At 37.0% G+C, this 19,479-nt stretch overlaps 1 protein-coding gene across 1 annotated transcript; it reads left to right on the plus strand.

The window, feature by feature from the left end:
* Positions 1-563: 563 nt before the first annotated feature.
* Positions 564-4,184, plus strand: LOC149543928 (uncharacterized). Its single transcript, XM_089798567.1, has 5 exons — positions 564-1,318; positions 1,417-1,566; positions 1,663-1,946; positions 2,838-2,995; positions 3,113-4,184. The coding sequence occupies exons 1-5, from the start codon at positions 896-898 to the stop codon at positions 4,012-4,014; spliced, it is 1,917 nt and encodes a 638-aa protein (XP_089654693.1). The 5' UTR covers positions 564-895; the 3' UTR covers positions 4,015-4,184.
* The last annotated feature ends 15,295 nt before the right edge of the window (positions 4,185-19,479 follow it).

Genomic DNA, 19,479 nt, shown 5'->3' on the forward strand with positions numbered 1-19,479 from the left:
GATGAATAATTAAATTTAAAATGAAAACACTTTGCCACTCTATTCAATAAATTAAACTACAAAACTTAATAAACTTTTAAATAATCAGTTTCAATAAATTGCGGTAATCTTTTTTAATGAAACAACATGATAGTGTAAAATCTTGTTATTTTTCTCTAAATATATATTGCTATAAAGTCTTATACGTTACACTTAGTACACATATAAAAGCAAAACCATTGTCAATTCAACCTCCAAACCGACTCATTTATTAGAGTTATTTATTTAAAAAAAGGTATATTCATATATAATATTTTTTATTAAGTAATTTACTTTTTAATGAATTAATAATTACAGAAAAGTTGCATGTATTTATGTACGTATGCTGCGTACACGTTGCCAAATGCCAAGACCTACATGTGGTACTCAAATACTTTTCCAAGAGACCTTCCTTACCAAGGAAAGGAACCTGGAATAACTTGATTCAGTTAAAAAATGAAGGCAACACTATGACGCAACGAATTTATGTATGTAGATTGCGAAGAAAGAGAAAGAATAAGAATTCCTATAAAGCATTCAATGCCCGCGTCCAAACTTGGAAATATCACAAACATCATCACCTTTCCCTTGAGTTTGTTTACCCTATACCATGGGCTGCTGCTGCCCATCCAAGGAAACTAAGCAGTCCGAGACCCTGCCCAAGTCCCCATTGTCGGCCCAGGCCCCGCCTCCGTCTTCGGCAACGGTAGAAACCTCCAAGGAAACTAAGCAGTTCGAGACCCCGCCCAAGTCCACATCACCGCCTCATGCCCCGCCTCTTCCTTCAGCGATGGTAGAGCCTGTCCAGCCCCAATAATCTCCTCCCGTTCAGCCTTCGCAGCCACCGATACCTGCTGAGTCAACACTTAATCCGCAAATGGCGCCTTTTGATTTGTCCACCTCCTCCCCCGTTGAGCCTGGGCAACCACCAATATTTCAGCTGCTTCCTGCTCAACCGCCTTCTGGTCAACCCCCATCGCCTATTAATACTTTGGAGCCACCCTTTCCATTGCCATACGTTTCGCCTCTGCCGTCTGCTGAGCCCCCATGGCCATCCACAGTTATGCGTTCGAAGTCACCATTTCAACCGCCACCTGTTCAGCCTACCCAGCCACCGTCTTCTGCTCATGATCAGCCATCAACTTCTCAGTTCCCACCTATACAGCCTCCATCGCCTCAACCAGTACTGTTAACCACGGTGGAAAATTGCATTAGTCTATTTCAATCCGTGCGTAATGTGGCTGATGTTGCTTATTTAACCGGTCTCCTCGACAAGATCTTGGAGTCTCTTCTAAATAGGGTTAGTATGAGGAGTGATCGGTAAGCTTCAAATCTAATTATCAGAAATGTTCATATTTGTTTGCATTTTACTCGATGCTTTCCTGTCTGTGAATGCAGCCAAAACAAGAAACTACTGAACAGAGAAGCATTGGTTCAGAAACTTTATCTGACGGAGTGGACGATAGAACAAATTCAATATGGACTTCCTTACTTCTAAGTGGATCGCTATTCCTTGAATTTGTAAATAAGCATATTCAGCTGGAGAAGGTAATTTTTGTTTGATTTCATTCTCAGTTCAGCATTAGCTAAGATTATGTTGAATTATTTAGGAAGAGTTGGAATTAACACTGGCTGTGTTTACAGGGAGACGAAGGAAACAGACAAGTCGTAGTAGGAATATTGCAGAGTGTGGGGAAGGTGCATTGGGTGGTTGGAGGGTTAGCTGTTGTAGCTTTCTTGCTAGATCAGATTGGTCAGATTTTTGAAAACCGTGCTGAATGCATAGACCTATTGAAACAAATGGTCAAGCTTGCTGAGCTCATAAGAAAGTTGAATTATGATATGCCACAAGAAGAAAAGATATTGAGTGAGGCGATTTCATTGATTGTTGAAGGCTCCATGCTGTGCGCTTCCCAATTGAAGTCCAGGTCACTCTTCCGATAAAATGTCTACAATGATTAAATATTTGTTGTATTTAATGTGACTTCTATTAGAGTTATCGTAATTTACTGATGCAGAGAGATTCAAACAGAAATTCAAATCTGCATATCTCAAGTTATTCTTTGTAAATATTGATTATATGTTAAAAAAATTTCAATTCCAATCATATAATGACAATAACAATACTGAACCCTTGCCAAATTCCTTCACACCAAAACACAAGGCCTGATCCTTTTTCCATTACCGAATGGATCTTGAATTACATAAAGGCAAATCCCACAACTTGGAAGTTTGAGACACCAATTAACAACAATCACGAACCACAAACACAGTGGACTTCAAATACATCAAAACATTAAAACAAAATAGAATTTCCTCTACCGGTTTCCACCATTCCATTCACGACTGTTATGGGGCCAATTTTATTAAACTGATAAATTTCTTCATTATAACTTGTCAATGAGGAATCCAACTAATCACAGAGGGAATATCATATGAAAATATCGAATGTATTATTATTCATCTCTTTATATTACAATGACATCCCTGTCTCCATCGATTTCTTTTCCCTTCTCTCTTCTATTCTACCCCTATCAGATTTTATTGCATTGTATATATAACTTTGCAAAAATTGAATAAACCCAATAACTTCCTGCAACCAACTTTATAACCACTATAATAGTAAACTAAAAGAAACTAATATAAACTCTATTTATTATAACTACCAACACTTAGACTATTATGATTTACCCTTCTAAACCCAATTACATCAAAATGAAATGGCTCAATATAGAATAATCATTTATTATGAAACTACTGTGCTACACCTGCATCATTTACGCCAAAGGTTATTGTGACTGAAATTGTCCCTATTTCAGGTTTTTAAAGGCTTCTGTGAACTCTAAAAGCTTGGCCACTCTAAAATCGAAAATAAATCAAGTGTATCAGGATCTTACATTGAGAGTGGCAATAGAAATACAACATCAGCAGCCTATTGCCTTCGGTCCATGGCAACCCATTTATCCAGATTATGCAAGTAAATATGCGAAAACTGTCTATCCCAATCTTTTGAAATATATTTACACACCATGTTTCAATCACCATTTACATATACTGGTCTTAGCATAATATTGTTTTGTGGTCTAATTGGCAGGTGGCATCGAACAACAGAAGGATAATGTAGTGAAATTGCTCGATATGAAAGCTGAAGATAAGTCTTTATTAGCTGTAATCATTTATGGATTTGGGGGCATAGGGAAGATCACGCTCGCCACTGCTGTTATTGGTGACTTAGATCTCATAGATTATAACTATTCGGCAGTTCAAATCCAAGAAGATCGTTCCAGGAATGACATAAAATGTATGCAACAGCAAATATTGAAAGATGCCTTCCCAGCATACACTGACAGGAATATAACATTGAGAAACAATGCAGAGGGTCAGGATTATCTCATCAGCGCTTCTGAAGCACGTGGAAACAAGCCAGTATTTCTGTTTATTGACAACGCTCTTTGCGCAGAAGACTTGCGAGAGCTTTTACCGAAGCGGTTAGTAGGCCTTCCAAAGAGGAGCAGAAGTCTGGTCACAACTAGAAATCTGGGTGAGACGGATATGCTCAAAGATGCCAGCCTTGAACGTTATGAGTATCTTGTAGGTACTCTGCCTGACGAAGATGCCGTCAAGATTTTACTCAAAGATGAACTTCAAAATACAACAAATAAAGGCTCAGACGGTGTTCAAAAAGCCCTTCAGATTTGTGGTGGGATTCCTTTAGTGTTAGAAATTGTTGGTGCACGTTTGCGTAAGCAGAATTACACGGTAGAAAGATGTATGCAAATATTTGAAGCCTTGGAGAGAGGAGATGATATCAGAGGAGAAAATCTGAGCCAATGTCTTGTGAATTCTGTGTACAATGAACTTGAATTGTCTACGCAAGAAGCGTTTCTGGATATATGCTATTTTTTTATTAAGTGGAGTCGTCGCGATGTGGAGTACATTATGGGAGCTGAGGACATCACACTTCTGGAGGAGGCGGCATTTGTTAATTATTGTTAGTTGGACAACTGTTATTTCTGACTCAGAAATAGCAGCACTATTTATGGGTAGCTTGGACAGCTGTTCGTCCTTATCTATGAATAGCGGTTGTATTTATGGGTGGTTTGGACAGCTGTTTGTCCACTTGCCAAAAATTAGTAAATGGTTATTATTTACTAATTTTAGTGATTCCTTTTGGACACTTTGCAACCAATTCTATTATTGGCTATCGAGTTGTCTTAATCTCAGCCGTTGGTTAGATTTAATCTCGGTCGTTGGTTTACCAAAAAGAGTAGTATAGAAAGGGGTCATTGGGTCATTTGGAGGTGAAGAGAAGTTTTGGAGAAATGTTTGCAGTGTTAGCAAACAGTCTTGCAGTGTTAGCAAGGGCACAGTGTTAGCGCGAGAATAGCAGTGGGGAATATCAGCGGGATAAATTAGGAGGTTGTCGGAGTTCTGCCAGTGAGAGGCAAGAAATTTTGTATCTCTTGATTTGCTGAAGTTTAATATAATTCCTCATCTGTAAAATTGGTTTTCCTTAGGGGTTTTTCCAGGGACAATTTGTCCAAAAATATTGTGTTCATTGTGTTGCGCATTTCTTTCCGTATTTTATAAGTGAAGTTGCAGTTGTGTTATTTTTTGATATTAGCTGGGAATTTATTTTCAGTAGTTTAATAATCATTTGTGATAGGAGATTAATAATCAGTGATTGCAATAGTTTGATTTTTCACATGGTATCAGAGCATTGTTAAGGGTAGAAGAGTTTTGCCCTAGGAAAGAAATTTTGATCTCTTTAGATTTATTATTGCTTTAAACCCTTGAGATGGCTTCAGCTGGTTTGAGAGATCAGGATAGATTGGATGGTGCCTCAAATTTTGGTGTCTGGAAGGCCAAAATTTCTTTATTGTTGGAAGAGAATGGTATCAAGGATTATTCTACCAGTGGTGTACCTGTACCAACGGATGCAACACAGCTTGCGGCATATAGGAAGGACGATGCCAAAGCGAGGAGGATTATCCTTGATGGTGTCAAGGATCATATTGTTCCACATATCTCGGAGCTAGATACAACAAAGAAGATGTGGGATGCCATTCTAAATCTGTACCATAATGCTACCACTAACAGGAAGTTGATTCTCAGAGAGAAGCTAAAGAATACCTGGATGAATCAGGGAGAAGATGTCACAAGTTACCTCACCAGGCTCAGACTTGTCAAGGATGAGTTAACAGCTGTTGGAGATAGGCCTAGTGATGATGAGCTAGTGAGAATAGCCCTAAATGGGTTTACTAAACAATGGAGTGTCTTTGTTCAAGTTGTCAGTGGACGAGATACTTTACCGAGTTGGGATCGACTATGGACTGATTTCACTCAGGAGGAGTTTAGACTAAGTCTTGTCAATGGGGCCAACAAGAGTCAAAAAAATGAGGTGGAACAAGAGAATGTTGCCCTAGCGAGTAAAGGGAAAGCAAAGAAGGGATCTAGCAAAGGATCAAATTCACAAAGTGAAAAGAAGAAGAAGGACCTTTCTAAGGTCAAGTGCTTTGGATGTCACGAGTTTGGCCACGATGTCAGTGATTTCCCAGAGAGGAAAAAGGGTAAAAAATAGGTGGCAGCTTCAGCAAGTGCAGAAGAACTCTCCAGCAGAATGGAAGATGAGTTTGCACTCATAGCTTGTATGGTTAGCTCAACCACACAGTGTGTTTGGTATATAGATAGTGGGGCGTCATTTCATATGACAGGAGTTAGAGAGTACTTCTCCAGTTACAAGGAGGAGGACACCAACATCCAAATTTCTATGGGAAACTTGTCCAAACTCAACCCTGTTGGGAAAGGGACTGTTCAGTTTCAGAGGGAGAATGGAAAGATAATTCCTCTTCATGATGTGTTATATGTGTCGGGCTTAGGTATGAATTTGATTTCTGTATCTGTTCTTCAGGATAGGGGGTATAATGTACTCTTTAGAGGGACACATGTGTTGATTAAGCACAAGGATTGGAAATCACCCATAACTATTGGAGTCAGGAGTGGTCGCCTTTATAGATTGCAGTTTGACACTCCTAAGGCACTTATGAGCAACAATAATCCTAGAGATCTTGGAGAGCTATGGCATAGGAGGTTGGGCCATATTCATCATGGAGCACTTAGATTGCTTTGTGAGACCGTGACAGGTGTTCCAGAGCTGAGCACAGAGCATGACGATGTATGTAAGGGATGTGTGTTGGGAAAGTTTGCGAAAGCATCTTTTCCAAGGAGTGACACTAGATCTAAGGGTGTTCTTGATCTAGTACATTCAGATGTTTGTGGACCAATGTCAACGAAATCTCTTAGAGGATATGAGTACTATGTTACTTTTATTGATGACTTCTCTAGAAAGACCTGGATATACTTCTTGAAGACTAAAGATGAGGTTTTCAGTCGATTCCAAGAGTTCAAGGCTCTTGTGGAGAACTCGACAGGAAAGAAGATAAAGGTTCTTCGGTCAGACAATGGAGGCGAGTACAAAGGAAATGTCTTCCAGGAGTTCTGCACCAGAGAAGGAATCAAGAGAGAATGGACTATTCCTTACAATCCACAGCAGAATGGAGTTGCTGAGAGGAAGAACCATTCTATATCGGAGGCAGCAAGAGCTATGCTACATGACCAGGACATGCCCTGTTACTTATGGGCAGAGGCGTGTAATACAACAGTCTACATTCAGAATAGAGTTCCACACAAGGTGTTAGGGAAGATGACACTAGAGGAGGCTTTCACAGGGAAGAAGCCAGATGTTAGTCACTTCTGGATATTTGGGAGTTTGGCATATTGTCATATTCCTGGAGATACACGTACAAAGTGAGATCAGACTACAGAGAGGGGGTACTTTGTTGGGTACAGTGAGACCTCAAAGGCATACAGGATTTTCATTCCGAGGACTAAAAGAGTTATTGTCAGACGGGATGTCAAGTTCATGGAGGACAAGGCATTCAAGAGATCTAGATATTTGCCAACAGATGATCAGAGTGAGCAGCCAACAGAAGCTCCAAGACCAAGTCAAGGGCATCAAAGCTCAAGTACAGTTACCAGTACGAGTGTAGACTCAGTTAGTGAAGATTCACAGAGTATGGGGCAATAGGTGCAATAGAAAATGCATCTGGAAGACTTAGAGGTTGACATTTCATCCTCTACAGTTGGCAGCAGGAACCATGTGGTTCCAGATACACAAAGGGATACTCAAGAGTTTGTGGGAGCTCCTAGGAAGAGTACTAGACAGCGAAGACAACCAGCCAAGTTCAATGACTATGTGGCATTAGTTAGTCAGTTGGTAGATAGTGAGCCTTCTAGCTATCAGGAAGCTGCAGAACATCAGGTATGGCGAGATGCTATGGTTGAGGAATATTCTTCAATAATGCAGAATGATGTGTGGGAGGTAGTACCTAGACCAACAGATAGGGCTGTAGTTGGATCACGCTGGATCTATAAGATAAAGCACGGTGCAGATGGTAGCATCGAGAAATATAAGGCTAGGTTTGTGGCAAAGGGGTTCTCTCAGAAGGAGGGAATAGACTATGAGGAGACATTTGCTCCAGTTGCCAGGTATACTTCTATACGAGCTGTAATCTCACTTGCAGCACAGATGGGATGGCAGATCCATCAAATGGATGTCAAGACAACATTCCTCAATGGTGAGTTGAAGGAGGAGGTACACATAGAACAACCAGAAGGCTTTGTAGCACATAGCAAAGAGACCCACGTGTGCAGATTGAAGAAAGCATTGTACGGACCCAAGCAGGCTCCTAGAGCATGGTATGAGCGCATTGATACATACTTGCAAAAAATGGGCTTTGTGAAGAGTGAAGCAGATGCTAACCTCTACTACTTGATGGTTAGGGGTGAGATTCTCATTCTTGTTCTTTATGTGGATGACCTATTTCTTACAGGTTCACTAGGGCTCATAGTGGATTGCAAGAGGAACCTTGCAGAAGAGTTCGAGATGAAGGATTTAGGACTTATGCACTACTTTCTAGGCATGGAAGTGTGGTAGATAGATGGGGAGATTTTCCTTGGTCAAGGGAAATATTGCATTGAAATCTTGAAGAAATTTGGGATGGAGGATTGCAAAGCCATGTCTACAACCATGATCACAAATTGGAGGAAGGTAGATACATCTAAGGAGAAAGATGTAGATCCCACTTTATATAGACAGTTGATTGGTTCGCTTATGTATTTGGTCAACACTAGACCAGATATAGCATTTGCAGTAAAATCTCTTAGTCAATTCATGGTTGAACCAAAGAGAATGCATTGGATAGCGGCTAAGCATGTGCTACGTTACTTGTGTGGTACAGTCGAGTATGGGATCAGATATGTTCGAGGTGAAGGTATCAGGTTGATAAGCTATATTAACGCAGATTGGGTAGGAAGTACAATAGACAAAAGGAGCACATCAGGGTGTTGTTTCAGCTTCGGATCAGGAGTTGTATCTTGGTTCAACAGGAAGCAGAAGTCTGTGGCTCTAAGTTCAGCAGAAGCAGAATACATAGCAGCTAGCATGGGGACATGTGAAGCTATATGGCTTCGGAAGTTGTTAGTAGCCTTGTTTGGTCAGAAGGTTGAGACTACTGTGATACATTGTGACAATCAGAGTTGCATCAAGTTGTCTGAAAATCCAATGTTTCATGATAGGTCTAAACATATAGATATCAGATATCACTTCATCAGAGATTGTGTACAAAGGGGAGTTGTTCGACTACAATACATACCTATAGATGAGCAGGTAGCAGACATTCTGACGAAGGCTTTGGGAAAGGCCAAATTTATCTTCTTCAGAGATAAGATGGGTGTCATGCAGAACAACTTCCTCACTAAGAGGGAGTATTAATTATTGTTAGTTGGACAGCTATTATTTCTAACCCGAAAATAGCAACACTATTTATGGGTAGCTTGGACAGCTGTTCGTCCTTATCTATGAATAGCGGTTGTATTTATGGGTGGTTTGGATAGCTGTTTGTCCACTTGCCAAAAATTAGTAAATGGTTATTATTTACTAATTTTAGTGATTCCTTTTGGACACTTTGCAACCAATTCTATTATTGGCTATCGAGTTGTCTTAATCTCAACCATTGGTTAGATTTAATCTCGGTCGTTGGTTTACCAACAGGAGTAGTATAGAAAGGGGTCATTGGGTCATTTGGAGGTGAAGAGAAGTTTTGGAGAAACGTTTGCAGTGTTAGCAAACAGTCTTGCAGTGTTAGCAAGGGCGCAGTGTTAGCGCGAGAATAGCAGTAGGGAATATCAGCGGGATAAATTAGGAGGTTGTCAGAGTTCTGCCAGTGAGAGGAAAGGAATTTTGTATCTCTTGATTTGATGAAGTTTAATATAATTCCTCATCTGTAGAACTGGTTTTCCTTAGGGGTTTTTCCAGGGACAATTTGTCCAAAAATATTGTGTTCATTGTGTTGCGCATTTCTTTTCGTATTTTATAAGTGAAGTTGCAGTTGTGTTATTTTTTGATATTAGTTGGGAATTTATTTTCAGCAGTTTAATAATCATTTGTGATAGGAGATTAATAATCAGTGACTGCAATAGTTTGATTTTTCATAGCATTAGTGAAGACAACGGACAAAGGCGAGTTGATTGTGCATGACATCATCAAAGCAAAACGGCGAAGCTTGTCTGAATGCGGTAGAGTTGTGGATATGCAGTCCTGGCTGGAAGTTGTACACGACGATCAAGTATGTGTTTCCATGTATTTACAGCTATAGTATTATAAATATTTCGAGCATCTCTCTTTAGTAGTTTAGTGAAACATTCCCTCTTTTTCCAGATGCTCAAGCAAATTAAAGGACTTTGGCTCAGCACGAAGGAATTTGAATCTGCCGGTCATGAAGTTGACGAGAAGCACATACATTTATTGAAAAACTCGTTAAGAGTTTTGTGTTTAGAAAGCCAGATAGAAGTATCAGGATCAAGCAAAAAACAACATAAATTTAAGGAACTTAGATTTCTCGGGCTAGGAGGAGACATTTCTGCTATATGGCCAGCAAATTTAGAGTTGCTTGAGCGAATGACTGTGTTTCAAGGCCCGGTCTTTAAAAATGGTGTGACTCTATATCAGGAAAGTCCTCTCTAATTCTTACATTTACCCTGTTCTGTTTCATAGATTGTTTAAGATAAAATACTTACAATAGAGCCATATCAATGATGCAGCTTCCCAAGAGGCTATGCTTAATGATGTTGGAATGCGTAATTTCAACTCAAATGAATTGTAAATGAATAATAAAGGATTATGGAAATTCCAAGAGGATTACCGAATAGGGTTAGGTAAAGTTCTGGAAGCCGTATAGGGTTAGGTAAAGTTTTGAAAGTTGTAGATAGTTCTAGAAAAAGTTTATTTCTCCTGATTCTATTCAGCACAGGATTGTTGGTATCCTAAGGTTTTAGATAGGATCACTTCCTTTGACTTATCTTGGCATCCCTATTGCTGTTTCCAGGCAGCCACGTCTCTTCTGGAAAAATTTGATTACCAAGCTTCAGGATAAGGTAAATCATTGGACTCATAGATGGCTTTCTACTGCTGCCTGGGTTACTCTTCTTCAAGCTGTTATCCAAGCTCTTCCTACTTATTGAAGCATGGTTCACGCTGCACCTATTTACTTTCTCAAGGAGTTTGATGCTCTTTCTCAACAAATCCTTTGGAGTGGTAATTTGCGTAGTACTAAATGGAGCCTGGTTAATTGGGCAACTGTTTGTAGGCCTAAAAAGGAGGGTGGTCTTGGTCTTCGATCTGCTCTATTGAGTAGTCAAGCTTTGGCTACTAAACTTTATTGGCGATGGTGCTCTGGACAACATCAACTTTGGGCTCGTATTATCACTCATAAATATTTTCATGGTGCTGATCCTTGCTCTGTTTCTGCACTTCCTCTTGAAGGTCGTGGCTCAATGGTTTGGCATACTTTGAAGACAGGTGCGATGTTGGTAAAGAGGGGTCTGTTTTGGATATGTAAAGGAGGTTCTCAGGCTTTGTTTTGGTCTGATGCTTGGGATGGATTCCCTTCCATTTTATCCATATACCCTCATCTTCAGCCTCTTTGTGACTCTTTTCTTGCCGTTGGATGGGATAAAGTGGCTCATTACAAGACTCCTTATCAATTGGGACCTGTTGTTGGTTACAGATGGAAGCATTCTTCTGATTGGCCTCCTGGAGGTACAGACATGGATCGTTAGGAGCTTTCTCAAATTCTGGCCTCTAGAGAGTGTTCTTCTTTGCTTGGTCCAAATGTTTTGGCTTGGGGCAGTACCTTGTCTGGTAAATATCATGTCTCTGCTGGGTATTAGGAGATAACTAGACAATTATTTGGGGATGCTGAGGTCCCTTGGTGGAAGCAAGTTTGGAATAAAGTTTCTTGGTCCAAGTGCAATTTTTTCATGTGGCTAGTGGCTCACAACCGTTGTCTTACCTGGGATAATCTTTGTAAACGTGGATTTTAGGGCCCCTCTTATTGTGTTTTGTGTGGTAATGGAGAGGATTCTATCTCCCATCTGTTCTTCCATTGCTCCTATTCTACTCAGATATGACACCTTTGGTGGAGCGCTTGGGGTTGCTCTTTTCAGCATGCTTCCTCTTTGCCTAAGTTTTGGGCCCGCTTGGGTGCTGCTCCCTCCAAGTCTTCTTTTCTCCATGCTGCTTGGATTGCTGGCCCATCTTTCATGCTTTGGCATATTTGGTTGGAGAGGAATCGTTGCATATTCCAAGATGTTCAGCTTGGTGTTTTGCATCTTTGGTGAAAAATATCACATTCTCTTCAGGAAACTATTCTTGTGAAGTGTGAGCTTGATGGGGGTATGGATCCGGTTGATCTTGCTATCTGTAATCGCCTCAATTTTCATCTACAGGATGGGGTTGCAGCTCATAGGTTTCCTTCTATGTCTAGGCAGCTTCACCATCAGAGGAAGGGTTGGGTTAACCAGGATGGGCACTGGACTCCTCCTCCCTGTGGAGTTTTGAAAATTAACACTGATGGTTCTTCCCGTGGGAATCCTGGTCCGGCTGGTATTGGCGGAGTGGCTCGTTGTAGTTCTGGGGATGTTAAAATTTTCTTCTCAGTTCATAAGGGTGATTATACTAACAATCTCATGGAAGCTCAGGCTATTTTATATGCTGTGGAATAGTGTTGCTTGCGGGGATGCAGTAAGATTATCTGTGAGTCTGATTCCCAGGTGGTGGTGAACATGCTTTCTTCGCAAGAGCTTGAGGATGTTAGTTGGCAGCTGGCCACTTTTGTTAAGCAGATTCTTTTCTTCTCTTCCTCTTTTCAGTTCATTAGGTTCACGTATATTCCTCATGAATGGAATAGAACTGCTAATTGTTTAGCCAAATGGGCATCTAGTCATGATCCGGGTTGGAATATTAGGGATAGGAGGCAACTGTCCTTTGAGATGGTGCAAGAATTTGATGATCTTGTTGCTCAGGATCAAGCTCCTTGTTGTATTTCTTTCTGTCTTAATAAATTTTTACCCCTCTTTTTGCAAAAAAGAAAATGTAGGTGTTTCTAGAAATAATTTAAGATCACTATAAATAGAGGCAACATGTAATGTAATTGGGATGGACACAACGGTGGAATGAAATATAATATAGTTTATTGTGCCGCAGTACATCGTATTGTGTCTGTCTTTCTTATTTTTTGTGCTCTTCCTATCCATCAAATTGGCATTAGATCTATTGTGTGTTTCATCAAATAGGTATCAGAGCTATCCTATGTTTCAACAATTGGTGTCAAAGCTATTTTGAGTTTCATTAAATTCATATCAAAGCTGTTGTGTGTTTCTACAAATGAGAGCCACTACACAATCTCATTGCGAGGAATCCGAACTGGGGAAAATCATTGAAAACTCTTCCTTAGAAGAGTTGGATTTAAAATAATTAAAAAGTCTCCAGAAGTGACCCAAAAAGATCGATCACTTAACTGGCCTCAAGATTTTGATATTAGACGAATGGGATAAAGTGCAGGAGGTTCCTGAGCAGGTATGTGGGCTACCTTCATTGTGTAGATTGAGCATTTGTGGTGGTAGCTCCTTGAAAAATCTGCCAAACTCCTTTGGGAAGTTAACTACTTTAGAGGAATTGATATTAACAAGTTGCAAGCAACTGGAAGAATTGCCCTCAACTTTTGGAGATCTGATTTCTCTCAGGCATTTGTGTTTAGCAGAGTGTGTTAGCCTAAGAGATTTGTCTTTGGGCTTTGGTAAATTAAGGTCTTTGGAGCTATTGAATTTAGATGGCTGCTCCAAGTTGGAAACATTCCCTCCCAGCTTTTGGGAACTTAGCTCTTTACAAGAATTGAGATGCAGCTCTATGGAACTAGAAGAATTGCTTGCTGATGTTGAGAAGCTTACTTCTCTAATGCATTTAGATTTAGGTTACTGCATGAAATTGATAAGCTTGCCTTCTAGTATAGGGAAACTCCAGTTACTCGAAGTCTTGAGCTTATTCGCTTGCAAGAAACTAGAAGTGGTGCCTTCCAACATTAGGGAGCTTCCATCTTTGAGGAAGGTAGATCTGAGAGGGTGTCAAAAATTGAGAGAATTCTCATCCTCTTCAATGAGATGAAGGCCCTAGGAACTGACCATCTGTCTGCCGGACCACCTAACAAAATAGTTTGATGTACTTTATATCCCCTCATATCTCTGTCATGTGCATATGTTATGTTCTTACTCTAGAGAGAAAATGAAATACAAGGAACTCTTGTGAACTGACTTTTTAATTCACATTTTTAATGGACAAGAAATAGTGATGAAAGGACTGATTTGGTTTTATAAACCCCCTTTTGCAATTCAAGTTAATGTCAAAATATTCAAGAACCACTATACTTTATTGATTTTTATATTATAAGGGTTCCATATGCATATTTACATAAGTCTATATTAAATTTTATTTTGAATAATATACCTCAATCTAATTAATTATTATAGTATTTTTTTAATGTATTTATGTTATGCTTATTGTTTAATTATCTTAGATTTGTATTCTGAAATCTAAAATTGAACTCATTTACACTTGATTTTATCTTTTTTGTTCATTATTGTTAATCAATAAAAAAATGTATTTATATTTATTAGATTTGTCTCTTAATTTTGAGAATCATTCAATTTTTATTCTTGTTATATTAATTTAGACTAAAATCTATTCTTTTTAAACTTTAAAAGAGCAAAATGGAAAGAAAAGCTAAAATAAAATTAATATTTAAAATTTGTACAATATATATTTTTAATCATTATTTTAATTTGTAATTTATAAGAGGTGAGACTTTGTGGAAAATACAACAAGGATATCAAATTAGAGTGGACATGTTTATAAACTAATAGAAGAGGAGCTTTATAGTCCATAGGATTATTCTTGAAAAAAAAAATATGTATTATATTGATGTTGCATTGAAATTAAAATAAAGTTGTAGATTCAATTGGTATAATAGAAATATGCAAACAATATCTATTAAAATTATTATTTTTAGAGTGTAAAAAAATATATTATCTCTACATAATCAATGAAAAAAAACCTCTAAATTTTAATTTGCTAAGTAAGGAACAAATAGGAGGAGAGACCTCTCATTAATTACCAATAATGGTGTAGTATTATTCTAGTGACAAAACTATTTGTAATAAATTGACTAATGCTAGGATTGATTTCAAGAATAATGGATAGCTACATGATAATAAAAAACATAGCCCTCAAACTTTTATGTCATCAACCAAAAATGTCTATGTCCCTTATCACAATTTTTTGAATGATTATGAATGACTATGCTTTCCCCTATTCTTATTTAAAGTTTAGAAGTATAGTTAGGTTAGTATCATATTTTTCTCTTGGATTATATGTACATGCTTAAATTTATTTTTTTATGAATCAAATAATTTTGGATACAATGTTTTAGGAATAGAAAATCACTAATAAAGGTTAGTTATTAAAATGAGTGATGTATTTAAGGTGTTGTTATATAGGGTTTTTGAAAATATGAAATATGCAAGTTCTATAAATATGTGATATATTATTATACGAAACTTAACAATAGTAACATATATTATCCTATGTATGATCTTTTGCATCTTAAATAAATTGTGTCAAATTTGATTTAATGAGAATCTTATTATATATTTCATTATTTAACAAAAATTTTCATTCTTAGAAATAATGGAACACTTGAACATAGCATGTATGCGTACATACACAAACACACACACACATAGATAAAATTGAAGTTATATTTTGAAAAAAAACATCCAATGAATATATTAGCAATAATTTCACTTCAACAATGATGTTTTCTTTTAAAAAAGTATGAGTACTCAAGGATATATTTTTATTATAAATTTCTAAATAATTTTATTAGAGTAATAAGGTGTAAGTTAAGTTGTAGGCTTATAATAATTAGTTTATTTTTATTAATTATTATCATACAACATAGGTTAGTTTCTATTAGGGTTTTTATCTCCCTTTGTAAGGATTGATCTCTCTTTATAATTTAACACTTTTTGATTGAATATAAATTTATCTTTTGCAAATAAAAAATGTCTCCTCTATTATGGATCTGTGAAAGTGAGTCTCATTAGCTTTGCTTCTCTCGTTCTATGATAGATGTTTGTATGCAAGTGGTTCTGGGGATTGTAGGGTGTGCTTTTGTTAACTTCAACATGGTATCAAAGCTCCAAACTTTCATGCTCCTATTCTCTTCCTGAAATGTTTTATTGGTTTTGAGATCTATATATTTTGTAGAGGATTTTGTATTGGATATGGGATGATTTTCATTTGGAGGTCACTTTTATCCAAAATAGACATCAGTGTTGAGCTTAAAGTGATAAAAAATCTGCATTTTCATATTAAATTTATCCGACTTTGACAAAGTTGCTTCTAAGGCAAAAAAATTGCACCCAAGACATATGGCCTAGGAACACAAATCGAGAAGTGATATTTTTTATTTTAAGTTTATTATCGATAAAATTAAAAGATTTATTTTGGCTTTATCATCCTTGGCCTGCTTGCATAGGCACATGCAACCATCTTTGCCATAGGGCTTTGAGTTCTCTTGCTTTTTTTTTTGTTTATGTTAAAATTAGATGTTAGCCATGTTAAATTTAGACATGTGCTTTTTCTGGAGTTTTATGATGAAGTTTTTGGGTTTGCATTTATTTGGGAGGCATAGGTTTTTGGAATCTATTCTTGGTCCCAACACTCAATATTTTTCACAAGTTAGCACCTACTCGGTTCCTTCTCAACTCATCTAACAACATTTTTTCCTAGGTTGATGCGTATTGTCCATTGGGTGGATTGTTTTTCTTTGACCCCTACATCTACACTTTATGGTGGAGAAGTTTGGAGGATTGACCCCACATTTAGAAGCCTGTGCCAATTCTCCTTGATTGTAGTAGGGTGTTTTGGGTACTCCAAACCTTGCACCCATACTCTATTCTTCATGCCTCCCCCACCAATGAATTGTATGCGATAGGAGATAGGATAGTACCTATGGGCGCTCTTTCCACTGTGAGTTCCTTCCACTATGGTTGACACTTTATCCAATGTGCATAGCCCCCATTATCTCCATAGTCAATGCATCTATTACAAGTCCAAGAAAAATGTGGGTCCCTACTTTGATGTCACTAGGTCGGGTACTTGTGCATGCCTCTATATGAGCCCCTATTTTCTCACCCTTAGCACATGTAAAAAGAAGCACCCTATTGGTGGTTCCCTCACTTTTTTTTGGGTGCATGTATCATGCATGTATTATTGGTCACCCCTTAAGTTGACCTTGGGCCATGCACTTTGGGATCTCTCACCAGTTTCTTCCAACATTTTTGGTGGTATTGCCTTTTTTGTGGCTTTTTATTTATAGGTGGTATGGAATTATTTGAAATTAGGTACAATTTTTTTTGGAAGCAATTTCACATGATTTATTGGGTGATTTTTTGAGGCATGCTTTTCAGGTCTACTTATGTTTGGTAAATTTTTAGAGATTTACTAGTTTTTACGTGATCTAAGTTATTACTAGCTTATGAAGGTAGGGTTTTTGACCTTTTTGGTGGTTTTTCAGTGGTAGGAATCTTTTTTCCACATGCCTTATTTTTTCACCTATTTATTTTACTAGCTCTTACTCTTGATTTTTTGGTGATCTAGCCCTTTCTTGTCATTGCTTTCTAACGAGGCTTCTTTTTCTAGCAAAGGGGGTTTTCTTGGCCTTTTTTTGCATCGACGATCATTTGACTATGAAATTTGGGTTCTTCACTTGCTACCATAAGTGCCTACATCAGCACACACGTGTTCTCTTCTAGCTTATTTTGGACCTATTGGTAGTTTTTTTCTCATATATGAGGCATACAATATCTATTTTCTAAAAATAAGATAGTTTTGAAAAGTTGGTTCCAAGCCCATCAAAGTGATTTATGTATTTTTAAATTTTGATTCCTTTTTGATACTTTTTTATATGTCAAAGTTAGGAGTTCTATTTTAAACTTTAGGAGACATATCTTGAGAATCCAAATATTGTTTTAGGAATTCTTTATATTGTTGGAAGGTCTTTTTGTGTTCTTTTTAGAGATGTTGGTTGTTTTTCTAGATTCTTCTCTAGATGTACATCCTATTTAGTTTTTTGCATTTCTACATTTTGTTGGATATCTTGGATGCTTTAGGTGTGAGGATAATTTTTTTTTCTTTAGATGGCTCATTAGGGGTTGCACTTTTTGTTGTACCATCCTTATGTCCCTTTTAGTCTTTGTATACATCTATCCAATGCAATTTTTGAAATGCAATAAGATAAATTACCATATTCCTTCTATATTTTTGTATTAGTTATTTTGGCCTAGTTTTCCCTTCTGATTTGAGAATTTTTATCTAAGGACACTCATACATATTATAGTATTCTTGGGATTCATCATATCTTGTATCTCATTATACATGCATTATATTGATTAAGTGCCATGAAAGTAGATGTTTTGCCTTTTTTTCCCATCTACTTTTGTCCACTAAGTGTTTCTTCTATGGTATTAACCTCATGATGTGTCTGAGATTGATTACCTTAGTTTACTATTATGCATTTATCTATGCATATTGATCCTGGTTGCTTGACATGAAATTCTATTGGCTCACCTTTCCAAGGGTACATATCACCTCACCATTGTTTGTATTAGTAGGGGTTCTTTTGTTGGTTCTTATGCTTCCTTGGTTCGATGGAGTGAGCTAGGAATTTTCTATTTGTTCCTATATATACTAGGAGGATGCAATGGTTAGATACCCATGCCTTATAGTGAGATTGACCATTTACCATATATGCACTTTTCTCTTAATTCTTACTTTGGATGGAACCTTCCATGTTTGATTGATCAACTCTTTAGGCTCTGGTGATTTATGCCATCATAAAGTTAGATTTTTGTTGTTGGCCTTTGTGTGAATCTTGATTCAAGTACTATCATTTGAGGAAACTTATGTTGATTATAGCCTTCTCTATCCAACCAGGTTCTATTCTAGTGAGGTTCTTTAGATCACCAATTATCTTTTGATAGAGTTTTTAAGCTTTTATATGCTTTAGTGGTGTTCTTCATAATAATCCTTGTCTTCCTATCTTTTGGGACACTCTCTAATTTGGAGGCTTTTGTAGTCCTTCACTAGTTTCAACATTCTTTCTAGGTCTTCTTGGAGTAGGGTTTTTCCCATGTATTTTTTTTTAATTTCTCCTCTTTATAAAGATTTGGTTGTGATTAGGTTTCTCATCAGACCTTGTTGTTGAGACCCAAATTTACTTTTAGAAATATTTTTTAGGTTTTTAGCTACTCCCCAAGTTTATCTTAAGGTGAGGGGGACGGGGATTGTTAGAATAATAAGGTATTTTTAGATCAACTCTATTTTACTTAAGCTAAACTTTAGGCATGTGAAAATTAATTCTTTTATTAATTATTATCATGCAACCTAGGTTAGTTTCTTATTAGGGTTTTGATCTCCTTTCATAATGACTAATCTCTCTTTCAAATTTAACATTTTTTGATTCAATATAAAAATATATTTTTCACATCAATAATGTCTCCTCCCTTATGGATCTATGAATTCAAGCCTCCATAGCATTGCTTCTCTCTTTTTGTGACATGTGTTTGCATGCAAGTGATTCTTGGGAGTTGTAGGTTGAGCTTTCCTCAACTCTAGCAAATTTCGTAATTTTTTAAAAATTAAATTATTATTTATATCTATATCCCATGTATATCAAAAAAATATAATTCAAGATAAAGGAATCATAAAAATATTTATTTTGATTAGGTAACGAGTGATCTCTCTATTGATAACATACTTTTTTCATAAATTAAATAGTATAAATAAATTACATCCAAATATAGAAAAGTATGTATATTTGAAAATTAGATATTTCTTATTAATTTTTTTGTATATTTGAAAATTAGATATTTCTTATTAATTTGATAAAAAAAATTATCGCCTTATTTTTTAATTTTTTAGTTATAATACTAATTAATATTATG

Source organism: Cupressus sempervirens, chromosome 8 (assembly GCF_028749045.1).
Source record: "Cupressus sempervirens isolate cs-2001-9-10 chromosome 8, ASM2874904v1, whole genome shotgun sequence".
NCBI classification, from domain to species: domain Eukaryota; kingdom Viridiplantae; phylum Streptophyta; class Pinopsida; order Cupressales; family Cupressaceae; genus Cupressus; species Cupressus sempervirens.

What these genes read in the sequence shown, in the direction of transcription:
- LOC149543928 (XM_089798567.1), top strand. Translation starts at nt 896, where the DNA reads ATGGCGCCTTTTGATTTGTCCACCTCCTCCCCCGTTGAGCCTGGGCAA. An exon ending in AGCATATTCAGCTGGAGAAG is followed by an intron (nt 1,567 to 1,662) that starts GTAATTTTTGTT and finishes CTGTGTTTACAG; the next exon opens with GGAGACGAAGGAAACAGACA. An exon ending in GCTTCCCAATTGAAGTCCAG is followed by an intron (nt 1,947 to 2,837) that starts GTCACTCTTCCG and finishes TCCCTATTTCAG; the next exon opens with GTTTTTAAAGGCTTCTGTGA.